This window comes from Anomaloglossus baeobatrachus, chromosome 8 (genome assembly GCF_048569485.1).
Source record: "Anomaloglossus baeobatrachus isolate aAnoBae1 chromosome 8, aAnoBae1.hap1, whole genome shotgun sequence".
NCBI lineage: Eukaryota > Metazoa > Chordata > Amphibia > Anura > Aromobatidae > Anomaloglossus > Anomaloglossus baeobatrachus.
The window spans coordinates 237,012,694-237,025,217 of NC_134360.1; the positions used below are offsets into that span (position 1 = coordinate 237,012,694).

At 46.2% G+C, this 12,524-nt stretch overlaps 1 protein-coding gene across 1 annotated transcript in view; it reads right to left on the reverse strand.

Annotated features, from left to right (window-relative positions):
* Positions 1-2,593: 2,593 nt before the first annotated feature.
* Positions 2,594-12,524, reverse strand: part of MYSM1 (Myb like, SWIRM and MPN domains 1) — an 89,479-nt gene continuing 79,548 nt past the window's right edge. Inside the window, exons 19-20 of the mRNA XM_075320412.1 lie at positions 7,853-7,910; positions 2,594-5,393 (exon numbers count right to left, since the gene is read on the reverse strand). Of these exons, the coding sequence (XP_075176527.1) occupies positions 5,229-5,393; positions 7,853-7,910 (223 nt within the window). The 3' untranslated portion in view covers positions 2,594-5,228. The remainder of the gene's footprint in view (positions 5,394-7,852; positions 7,911-12,524) is intronic.

A 12,524-nucleotide genomic window follows, 5' to 3' on the forward strand; every position in this document is an offset into this window, starting at 1 on the left:
TTGGGTCACAGCAGCGGAGGAGAGGGAGGGGTTAATCTCCCCATCTCTTTCATTGTCGGCCTGTGCATATATTGCACTGCACTTGAATGACAGAGTGGAGTCCGATGTTTCTCTTGCACCTATAGACTTGTATGTGTGCAAGAGACAATTGCTGCATGCCATTTTTTCCTTAGTCCATTTAGGGCTTAGGAAAAACTCGTAGATCTGAGCTGCAGCATTGTCTTACATGGGGCCGAGTACAATGCCAGATTTTCTCACATTGCACTCGTGAGTATACACAAGTGTGATTCTGGCCTTAGTACAAACACCGAACCTCAGCTCTACTCCCCAGGTTTACTGTGTGCTAATGCTACAAGGTCCATCATACATTGCTGCAGTATGTGATCCAGCACTTAGCTTGCCCCTTCCCTTCTCCAACCTGTGCTGCTGAAGATATTGGGAGTTACCAATTGTCAGAGCAACCCAGGGTATGTACCAGGCCAGCCCATCCTGCTGTTTGTTATGCAAATTTCAGCACTTTTCAGCTGTTCATGTCAGTGATCAGATTACCTAAACCCATTGCTTTTGAAATGCAGATCGCAGCACTTCACTAGGTGTCGGCCCCTGCGGTTACTGCTGAATGAAACTGTCAGCTCAGTTTGTGTGAGACGAATTGCGATTTGCTCAAATGTCCACACCCATCAGGAGCCCAGTGACATCTGCGTTTAGTTTTGTCTGATTTCTGTGCTGGGAAAGGAAGTATCAGACATAACAGAGGGGGAAGAAGACTCCATAACAATCCAGTACTATGATCCCTGCTGAGATGCGCTCAGAAAAACTATACATCAAAGTATATTACAAAAGGTATTGTTTAGAAGAACTATGATATATGGCAAGAGGGTGTAAAAGTAGTAGAAAATCCCTTTTAATAGTTTGTTTTAGTAATTAACAAAATGCACAGAGAATGAACAAAGGGAAATGTAAATCAATATTTGGGGGAGCGTGCCCTGTGCCTTCTTCAGTTCTTTTAGGTCACTTACAGTTAGGGATTTTATATGATTACATTCAGGTCTATAAGGAACCAATTATACCAAACAGTTAATAATGTTCATTTTCATACGTAGGTTGAAACCCATGCACAGCAGTGTAGGAGGCTTAAAACTTGGTACGGAACAGCCGGATTCTGGGGCCTTACACTTTTTAGTGTAATTGCTTTGTGTGGCCTCCGGAGGCAGTGCTATACACCCAATCGTCTGGGTCTCCCAATAGAGCGCCGAAGAAAGGTGAGGTTATGGAAGACCGTTTCATGTCACTGATCATACACCAGGGCAAGACTGAACACAGTAACAATATACAAGGTATACACTATCATAGATAAAGGGATCTTTAGAAAGTGTTTCTAAAGAACTTTTAAGGTATGCTAATGAGCGAGGGGACTAGCCCCCTGGGCGTTAGTTCCCGGCCAGTTGCCCCCATTAGTATATTAATACACCCCTGTGATCGTGCTATCATGCTAATGAATACGCAGCGTCACAGGGTTATATCACTCACCTCTCCGCTGCCATCGCGTCCGACGGGGGATTTCGGCTCAGTATGCATGACCCCGGAGTTTCGGTCATGTACACTATGAAGCCGGGTGTACACAACATCTCCTGGCTTCAAACTGTAGTGCACATGACCGAAACTCCGGGGTCATGCGCACGGAGCCGAAATCTAGCATCTGCCGGCAATGGCAGCGGAGAGGTGAGTGAGATCATCATGCGACGCTGCGCATTCATTAGTATGATAGCACGCCCACAGGGGTGTACGAACATGCTAATGGAGCCGACTAACAAGGGAAGAAACGCCCAGGGGACTAGTCCCTGCACTCATTAGCATACGATAAAGACATCTTTGGAAAAAGTATTTCTAAAGCTCTTATATCTATGCTAGTGTATACAGGGATGGTTAGGCAGGGAATAGCAATGTGCACCCACAACTGCTCGTAATTGCATATTGGACCTGACAGGTTCCCTTTAAGGAGCATGGACGCAGGGGTCGGCCAAGGAAACACATCATACGTCCATTCAAATCGGGAGATGTCTAGCCGTGCCATCAGCTCAGAACTGGCAGCAACCAGTGGGACTCAGCTACTGTTTGGTAATGTGTGGCCAGAAATATTCACCGGAGAAATGCAGCCAAAAACCTCAGACCTTCCACGTGGCAACAATGGACCCAAGCAACTCAAGTAAGCACAAAAATATAGTACCTGGGGTGCCAAAAACATCAGCAGGAGCTCTGCACTGAGGAGTGACAATGTGAAAGATTTGCCTGTAACAACAGCTGTTTGATCGCTGAAGAGCGGCACAAAAATGAGGGTCTGCAGCAGCAGGGCTGAGGGTCCGGCAACGTTTGGGTAGCAATTCAACAAATGGAGCTGGGGATTTGGTCAGGATTAATGGTGTCCTCAATGCTGAGAAATCCCAGCAGATACAGTTGTGCTCAAAAGTTTACACACCCTTGCAGATTTTTTTTTTTTTTTTTTTGCTTTCTTGGCCTTTTTTCAGAGAATATGAATGATATTTTTTTTTTTCCACTCATTGTTAGTGGTTGGGTGAAGCCATTTATTGTCACTTCTGTGTTTTCTCTTTATAAATCATAACGACAACCAAAACCATCCAAATGACCCTGATGAAAAGTTCTCACACCCTGGTGATTTTGGCTGATCACATGCACAGAAGGCGACACAAATGGTTGTGAATGGCTAATAAAGGTAACATCCTCACCTGTGACCTGTTTGCTTGTAATCAGTGTGTGCATAAAAGCTGAGTGAGCTTCTGGGGTCCAGACAGACTCTTGCATCTTTCGTCCAGCCACTGACATTTCTGGATTGTGAGTCATGGGGAAAGCAAAAGAATTGTCAATAGATTTACAGGAAAAGATAGTTGAACTGTATAAAACAGGAAAGGGATCCAAAAAGATATCCAAGGAATTGATAATGCCAGTCAGCAGTGCTCAAACTGTGATTAACAAATGGAAAATCAGGGGCTCTGTAAAAACCAAACCTCGATCAGGTAGACAAAGAAAAATTTCCGCCACAACTGCCAGGAAAATTGTTCAGGATGCAAAGAAAAACCCACAAATAACATCAGCTGAAATACAGGAGTCACTGAAAACCAGCGGTATGGCTGCTTCAAGATGCACAATAAGGAGGCACTGGAAGAAAAAGGGGCTGCATGGTCGAGTCGCCAGAAGAAAGCCATTACTGCGTAAATGCCACAAAGTATCTCGCCTACAATACGCCAAACAGCACAGAGACAAGCCTCCAAACTTCTGGAACAAGGTAATTTGGAGTGAGGAGACCAAAATCAAACTTTTTGGCCACAACCATAAACGTTACATTTGGAGAGGTGTCTACAAGGCCTATGATGAAAGGAACACCATTCCTACTATAAAGCATGGAGGAGGATCGCTGATTATGTAGGAATGTGTGAGCTACAAAGGCACAGGAAACTTGGTCAAAGTTGAAGGAAAGATGAATACAGCATGTTATCAGCAAATACTGGAGGCAAATTTGCACTCACTCATCAGCCCGGAAGCTGCGCATGGGGCGTACTGGATTGTTCCAACATAAGAAGGATTCAAAACACTAGGCCAAGTCGACCTGTCATTGGCTACAGCAGAACAAAGTGAACGTTCTGGAGTGGCCATCTCAGTCTCCTGACCTCAATATCACTGAGCCACTCTGGGGAGAACTCAAGCAAAGAGCAGTTCATGCAAGAAAGCCCAGGAATTTACAGGAACTGGAAGCGCCAAGAAGAATGGGCAGCTTTACCATCTGACCAAGAACAATGGGCGGCTTTATCATCTGAGAAACTAAAGAGCCTCATCCACAACTACCACAAAAGACTTCAAGCTGTCACGGATGTTAGAGGTGGCAATACACGGGATTAAGAACTGGGGTGTGTGAACTTTTCATCAGGGTCATTTGGATGTTTTTGGTTGTCATGAATTAAAAAGAGAAAACACAGAAGTGACAATAAATGACTTCACCCGACCACTAACCATGAGTGGAAAAAAGATTGTTATTCATATTCTCTGAAAAAAGGCCACGAAAGCAAAAAATCTACCGGGGTGTGTAAACTTTGAGCACAACTGTACTTAATCATGTACGAGAAATACCATCAGTAAGGCATCTAATCTGCTCCAAGTTTATTCTGCAGCAGCAATGACCCCACACATCCAGCCAATGTCATTAAGAATGAGGAGTCCTGGAGGTGGTGATCCCACAGAGACCTGATCTCACATTATCCTGTCTGACTGGGGTCACATGAAGAAACACAAGGATCCGCTCAAGCTTCATAGACAGAAGATCGGGGGTCAGGTTTCCAAGATATTTGGGCGGCACGGTGGCTCAGTGGTTAGCACTGCAGTCTTGTGGTGGCTCAGTGGTTAGCACTGCAGTCTTGTGGTGGCTCCGTGGTTAGCACTGCAGTCTTGCAGCGCTGGAGTCCTGGGTTCTAGTCCCACCAAGGACACCATCTGCAAGGAGTTTGTATGTTCTCCCTGTGTTCTTGTGGGTTTCCTCCCACGCTCCAAAAACATACAGATAGGGACTCTAGATTGTGAGCCCCAATGGGGACAGTGTTGCCAATGTATGGAAAGCGCTGTGGAATTAATAAAAATATTATTATTAACCTCCTGCCGAGCCCCTTCACAAATGGTGTGCAATAGACAATAAGATGTAAGCAGCGGGCAGTCACCGAATACTGATGGAATTTAGATTTCTTTCACGTTCATTCACTTCACATTTTAGTAATTGATAATAAAAAAAAATTATTAACACTTCTACTTTTGAAAACTTGTTACTTTGCAGCATTTTTTGCACATCTGCCTAAAACTTGCATCGCACTATGTATTTTATGTAAACATGAATGTGTTCCCCATGGGCAGGCATCCGTTTTATCTTCCATTTGTATATTGGAGAAAGATGGCACGCATGTCTCATTTTGTGGCACACGATATGGGGGGGGGGGGCAGAGATACGAAACGTACAGGCAGCTGTATATACAGGACGGGTCTCGGCTGGAACGCCACAGTCTTAGGAAGGTGCACTTCAGAGAACGCTCTGTAGGACACACTATTAGGACATCTTGAGATAACAGAGAAGGAAACTGATAAGTCCAGCGGAATAACCCCAGGTGCCCGGCCTCCAGGAATTGATGAACTGTCCATAAAGGGTTAATATAAAGTCCTGAAATGTCCATGGTTCACTCTCCCCCGGTGGCCTCTATGGGCAGCGCTTCCCCCGACTCCTGCCTGTCGGCCATATTTGTGTAGCTGTTGAGGAAATAATCCTCGATCCTGCTCAGGAATTCATCCGCGAACAGCGTGCAGGCCGAATGTACCAGCGTCCGCCGCAGGCACGACAGGAGCTGAAAACAGAACGGAGGAGATGGTTAAACCGGGAACCTGCATGGCACATACACCCAACGTACAATTATCCAAACATGGCTTATTCTCTAGTTACATCCAGAGCTGCACCCGACAGAGGGACTACACTCTTTTGGACTGCTTTCTGGAAAAGCAGCTTCTGATGTAGGGGGGGGGGGGGGGGGTTTGGGATTTTCTTTTCCCCCCATCTCATTATGCACAAGTATGCATAGGATGCAAAAAGGAGAAACCAACAGATCGCTGTATGTGTAAGCGCTGGCCACCAGGGGGCAGATGGTTTTGTGAATGCAGCTCTGGATGTGTAAGAGCTGGCCACCAGGGGGCAGATGGTTTTGTGAATGCAGCTCTGGATGTGTAAGAGCTGGCCACCAGGGGGCAGATGGTTTTGTGAATGCAGCTCTGGATGTGTAAGAGCTGGCCACCAGGGGGCAGATGGTTTTGTGAATGCAGCTCTGGATGTGTAAGAGCTGGCCACCAGGGGGCAGATGGTTTTGTGAATGCAGCTCTGAATGTGTAAGAGCTGGCCACCAGGGGGCAGATGGTTTTGTGAATGCAGCTCTGGATGTGTAAGAGCTGGCCACCAGGGGGCAGATGGTTTTGTGAATGCAGCTCTGGATGTGTAAGAGCTGGCCACCAGGGGGCAGATGGTTTTGTGAATGCAGCTCTGGATGTGTAAGAGCTGGCCACCAGGGGGCAGATGGTTTTGTGAATGCAGCTCTGAATGTGTAAGAGCTGGCCACCAGGGGGCAGATGGTTTTGTGAATGCAGCTCTGGATGTGTAAGAGCTGGCCACCAGGGGGCAGATGGTTTTGTGAATGCAGCTCTGGATGTGTAAGAGCTGTCCACCAGGGGGCAGATGGTTTTGTGAATGCAGCTCTGGATGTGTAAGAGCTGGCCACCAGGGGGCAGATGGTTTTGTGAATGCAGCTCCGGATGTGTAAGAGCTGGCCACCAGGGGGCAGATGGTTTTGGAAATAAAGCTCTGACTGGTACTGGAGTGTCTGCACGGTGGCTTCCTCTGACAATGTATCTCCTCTCATCCATGCTTAGTTTTTGATTAGTCCTATGAGATATTTTAATCTGTGACAGAGACATCCTGACAAATGACGGACATTCGCCCCACAGCTCCGTCCACAACGGTTCCTGGATATTTCTCACTTGCCTAGATGACATCATTGCTGCGGAGGACAAGTACGAATAATTAATGGTGGAGGTTGCAGGGCTGTGGGAGAAGGGAATGACCGGCGCTGTCACATGATGGTGGCCGGGAATACCCACCACTCATTCTGTAATTACTAGTGATGAGCGGGCACTACCATGCACGGGTGCTCAGTAATTGAAACTAGCGGGCACTACCATGTTTGGGTGCTCGTTACTCGTAACTAGTGATGAGCGAGCACTACCATGCTCGGGTTCTCAATACTAGTAACTAGTGATGAGCAGGCACTACCATGCACAGGTGCTCAGTACTGGTAACTAGTAATGAGCGGGCACTACCATGCTCGGGTGCTCAGTACTCGTAACTAGTGATGAGCGGGCACTACCATGCTCTGTTCTTGTAACTAGTGATGAGTGAGCACTAAGGCAATCTGGAAGAGCTGGATAAAGCACCGGGATTGTTGCATCTAATGAATGTGACATTCCGGAGCAGCTATAGGCTGCTAGTCTTAGCGCGGGGGGTCCAAATAACCATGGGACTCCCCAGACTGCGAATACCAGCCCCCAGCTGTTGGGCTTTATCATGGCTGGGTATCAAAATTTGGGTAGGACTGACCGCAAGCCTGTTTTAAAAAAATATTTATTTAAATAATTAGAAAAAAAAACAAAAAGCCGCATGCGCTTTCTCTTATTTTGATGTACGGCCATGACAGGCGCAAGGCTGGGGGGCTGTGCTTTCTCTGTGATGGGTATCATAATATGGGGGAAACCGAAGCCAACTGATTTATTTTAACACCGCGATACTGACCTGCAAACCGTGCCTGTCATTGGTTGCAGTCAGACGCTGTCACACAGGCTGTGTGTGCGTCGGACTGCATCCAATCACAGATGTCAGGAAGGTCGGTGGGCGGGGAAAGCTGTGCATATAGATGAGCAATGATGAGCGGCCCTGGAAGTGAAGGAGAGGCCGTAGGAACAGTGTACAGCCACGCGTGAGCCTCCGTAGGTATAAAGCAGTCGCTTTATTCTTATGTTCCCTGGATCAATATCTCGAATCCCGGGTCTGGCACTAGGGTACATTTGAAATCGTGCGGCTCTAGACTTTTACAGATCGGGTCCGACCATCATCACTACTCATCATCATCTAATGTGTTAAGTGTCAGGCTGATGTCCGCTGTGTGCATCGGTGGGGGGTGGGGGGGAATCAAGGACTGCTGTTATCTGTGAGCTTCTGATATTGGGGGGATTCTTTTCAGGTGGAGGAATTTACAACAACACCCACCTTTTGTAAGCACGTCAGGTCGCAGTCTTGTCGAAAGCGTCTGGTCATTGGAACGCTGCTGCTTGTTAAAAAGAAAAAAACAAAACAAAACATAAAATCACTCATAAATGCTAAATGTGTCTTGTCGTAGGCACCCGAGCCCGGGGAACAAAATCCATCAGCGATCACCTATGCGGATCCGAGCTCAATTACAACAAGTGAGATATAACGGCGAATCCAATATCCCATTAAGTCGGCGCCTGACGATCAATGTCCTGCTCTCACCTGACGACGCGTTAAAAGGAAAAATAATTAACCCACAAATTGAATTAGGATCCATTAACCGTCCGCAAATTAAAGGAGCATAAAATAAATAAATAAATAAAAGGGCGGCCGAGCCTGCTCTGTGCAAGGAAACGGGAGCGGACGATATCGCCCCTGCAACTAAAAGTAGTAGTAATATTAACTGTTGGGGTTCGGAGGATGGAAAAGGGGAAAGTTTCCTCAATTGAGGACCCTCATTTATGAGAGCAACATCTCCAGTACTATATGTGCCAGCTGTTTCATCGATATGAGGGGGGGGGTCCTAAATCCTTGACTGGAGGAAGGGGGTGAGGGTAATGCATATGGAGCAGGACATAGTCCATTGGGGAACCCCACGGAATGCCCTAAATGTCTGACTAGTCTGCATTTGGCTCTAAACACTCCGGCGCCGCAGTCAGAGATTGTTCTTATTCCAGTCTCTGCTTTCCTGACCACTGGATATAATGCACTCAATGAGCGCCATTTAAACAGCCTAGGAAGCCGCTCCCTGCGCCCATCCGTCTGAAAATGGGACCACCGGCTGCCGAATCTTATCTGACCCATATCAAGCACTGAAGTGCATGATTAAATGCAGCGTCCTCCCCTGTAATGGGGGCTAATTGTCAGCAGTAAGGCTATGTACCCACGTTGCTTCTTTTCTGATCATAAATTATGTTTTGGCAGGAAAAATGCTAATTTTTTTATTATGTTTGCGTGGGTTTTTTTTTCCTGCTTTTTGTGTGTTTTTTTTTAGTCATGACAATCGTGGGAGTCCTGACGTTGCACCCCTGCGATCGTCGCCAGATCTCCGGCTGATGTTACTTGCAGGACCCAGCTCTCACTGCCCAGAGCGGTCCTCACGCAGTTTAACCCCCTAAATGATGCGATCAGTGTGATCGCAGCATTCAGGAGGCAGGGAGAGGAATTGCTTTACTCTCCCTGGCGATCAGATCCTTTTAAATTCAATCACAGGGACCCAATGGCTGCTATAGTAACCCTGACTCATCACCATGTGTGACACCAGGTTGCTGAGCTGCGGTGAGCCTCACACTCCATGCTGTATGCACGGTGTATGCATAATCCCCTGTAGTGATAAAGCATTGCCGGGGGATTATAGAAACGCAGAAAATAAATGCAGAAACAATTGACACGCTGCTTCTTTTTTCAGCAACAAAATCTGCAAGGAAAAAAAGAAGCAGTGTGTGCACAGCAAGTCACCATTCTCATAGATAATAAGAAGCAGCGTGTGCACAGCAAGTCAGGATCCTCATAGATAAAAAGAAGCAGCGTGTGCACAGCAAGTCAGGATCCTCATAGATAAAAAGAAGCAGCGTGTGCACAGCAAGTCACCATTCTCATAGATAATAAGAAGCAGCGTGTGCACAGCAAGTCACCATTCTCATAGATAATAAGAAGCAGCGTGTGCACAGCAAGTCACCATTCTCATAGATAATAAGAAGCAGCGTGTGCACAGCAAGTCACCATTCTCATAGATAATAAGAAGCAGTGTGTGCACAGCAAGTCAGGATCCTCAGATAATAAGAAGCAGCGTGTGCACAGCAAGTCAGGATCCTCATAGATAATAAGAAGCAGCGTGTGCACAGCAAGTCACCATTCTCATAGATAATAAGAAGCAGTGTGTGCACAGCAAGTCACCATTCTCATAGATAATAAGAAGCAGCGTGTGCACAGCAAGTCACCATTCTCATAGATAATAAGAAGCAGCGTGTGCACAGCAAGTCACGATCCTCATAGATAATAAGAAGCAGCGTGTGCACAGCAAGTCACCATTCTCATAGATAATAAGAAGCAGCGTGTGCACAGCAAGTCACGATCCTCATAGATAAGAAGCAGCGTGTGCACAGCAAGTCAGGATTCTCATAGATAATAAGAAGCAGCGTGTGCACAGCAAGTCACCATTCTCATAGATAATAAGAAGCAGCGTGTGCACAGCAAGTCAGGATCCTCATAGATAATAAGAAGCAGCGTGTGCACAGCAAGTCAGGATCCTCATAGATAATAAGAAGCAGCGTGTGCACAGCAAGTCACCATTCTCATAGATAATAAGAAGCAGCGTGTGCACAGCAAGTCCCGATCCTCATAGATAATAAGAAGCAGCGTGTGCACAGCAAGTCAGGATCCTCATAGATAAAAAGAAGCAGCGTGTGCACAGCAAGTCAGGATTCTCATAGATAATAAGAAGCAGCGTGTGCATAGCAAGTCACGATCCTCATAGATAATAAGAAGCAGCGTGTGCACAGCAAGTCACCATTGTCATAGATAATAAGAAGCAGCGTGTGCACAGCAAGTCACCATTGTCATAGATAATAAGAAGCAGCGTGTGCACAGCAAGTCACCATTCTCATAGATAATAAGAAGCAGCGTGTGCACAGCAAGTCACCATTCTCATAGATAAGAAGCAGCGTGTGCACAGCAAGTCAGGATCCTCAGAGATAATAAGAAGCAGCGTGTGCACAGCAAGTCAGGATTCTCATAGATAATAAGAAGCAGCGTGTGCACAGCAAGTCAAGATTCTCATAGATAATAAGAAGCAGCGTGTGCACAGCAAGTCAAGATTCTCAGAGATAATAAGAAGCAGCGTGTGCACAGCAAGTCACGATCCTCATAGATAAGAAGCAGCGTGTGCACAGCAAGTCACCATTCTCATAGATAATAAGAAGCAGCGTGTGCACAGCAAGTCACGATCCTCATAGATAATAAGAAGCAGCGTGTGCACAGCAAGTCACCATTCTCATAGATAAGAAGCAGCGTGTGCACAGCAAGTCACGATTCTCATAGATAATAAGAAGCAGCGTGTGCACAGCAAGTCAGGATTCTCATAGATAATAAGAAGCAGCGTGTGCACAGCAAGTCAGGATTCTCATAGATAATAAGAAGCAGCGTGTGCACAGCAAGTCAGGATCCTCATAGATAATAAGAAGCAGCGTGTGCACAGCAAGTCACGATCCTCATAGATAATAAGAAGCAGCGTGTGCACAGCAAGTCACCATTCTCATAGATAAGAAGCAGCGTGTGCACAGCAAGTCAGGATCCTCAGAGATAATAAGAAGCAGCGTGTGCACAGCAAGTCAGGATCCTCATAGATAATAAGAAGCAGCGTGTGCACAGCAAGTCACGATCCTCATAGATAAGAAGCAGCGTGTGCACAGCAAGTCACCATTCTCATAGATAATAAGAAGCAGCGTGTGCACAGCAAGTCACCATTCTCATAGATAATAAGAAGCAGCGTGTGCACAGCAAGTCACGATCCTAATAGATAAGAAGCAGCGTGTGCACAGCAAGTCACCATTCTCATAGATAAGAAGCAGCGTGTGCACAGCAAGTCAGGATCCTCAGAGATAATAAGAAGCAGCGTGTGCACAGCAAGTCAGGATCCTCATAGATAATAAGAAGCAGCGTGTGCACAGCAAGTCACCATTCTCATAGATAATAAGAAGCAGCGTGTGCACAGCAAGTCACCATTCTCATAGATAATAAGAAGCAGCGTGTGCACAGCAAGTCACCATTCTCATAGATAATAAGAAGCAGCGTGTGCACAGCAAGTCAGGATTCTCATAGATAATAAGAAGCAGCGTGTGCACAGCAAGTCAGGATTCTCATAGATAATAAGAAGCAGCGTGTGCACAGCAAGTCAGGATCCTCATAGATAATAAGAAGCAGCGTGTGCACAGCAAGTCACGATCCTCATAGATAATAAGAAGCAGCGTGTGCACAGCAAGTCACCATTCTCATAGATAAGAAGCAGTGTGTGCACAGCAAGTCAGGATCCTCAGAGATAATAAGAAGCAGCGTGTGCACAGCAAGTCAGGATCCTCATAGATAATAAGAAGCAGCGTGTGCACAGCAAGTCACCATTCTCATAGATAATAAGAAGCAGCGTGTGCACAGCAAGTCACCATTCTCATAGATAATAAGAAGCAGCGTGTGCACAGCAAGTCACCATTCTCATAGATAATAAGAAGCAGCGTGTGCACAGCAAGTCAGGATCCTCATAGATAATAAGAAGCAGCGTGTGCACAGCAAGTCAGGATCCTCATAGATAATAAGAAGCAGCGTGTGCACAGCAAGTCACCATTCTCATAGATAATAAGAAGCAGCGTGTGCACAGCAAGTCACCATTCTCATAGATAATAAGAAGCAGCGTGTGCACAGCAAGTCAGGATTCTCATAGATAATAAGAAGCAGCGTGTGCACAGCAAGTCAGGATTCTCATAGATAATAAGAAGCAGCGTGTGCACAGCAAGTCAGGATTCTCATAGATAATAAGAAGTAGCGTGTGCACAGCAAGTCACCATTCTCATAGATAAGAAGCAGCGTGTGCACAGCAAGTCAGGATCCTCAGAGATAATAAGAAGCAGCGTGTGCACAG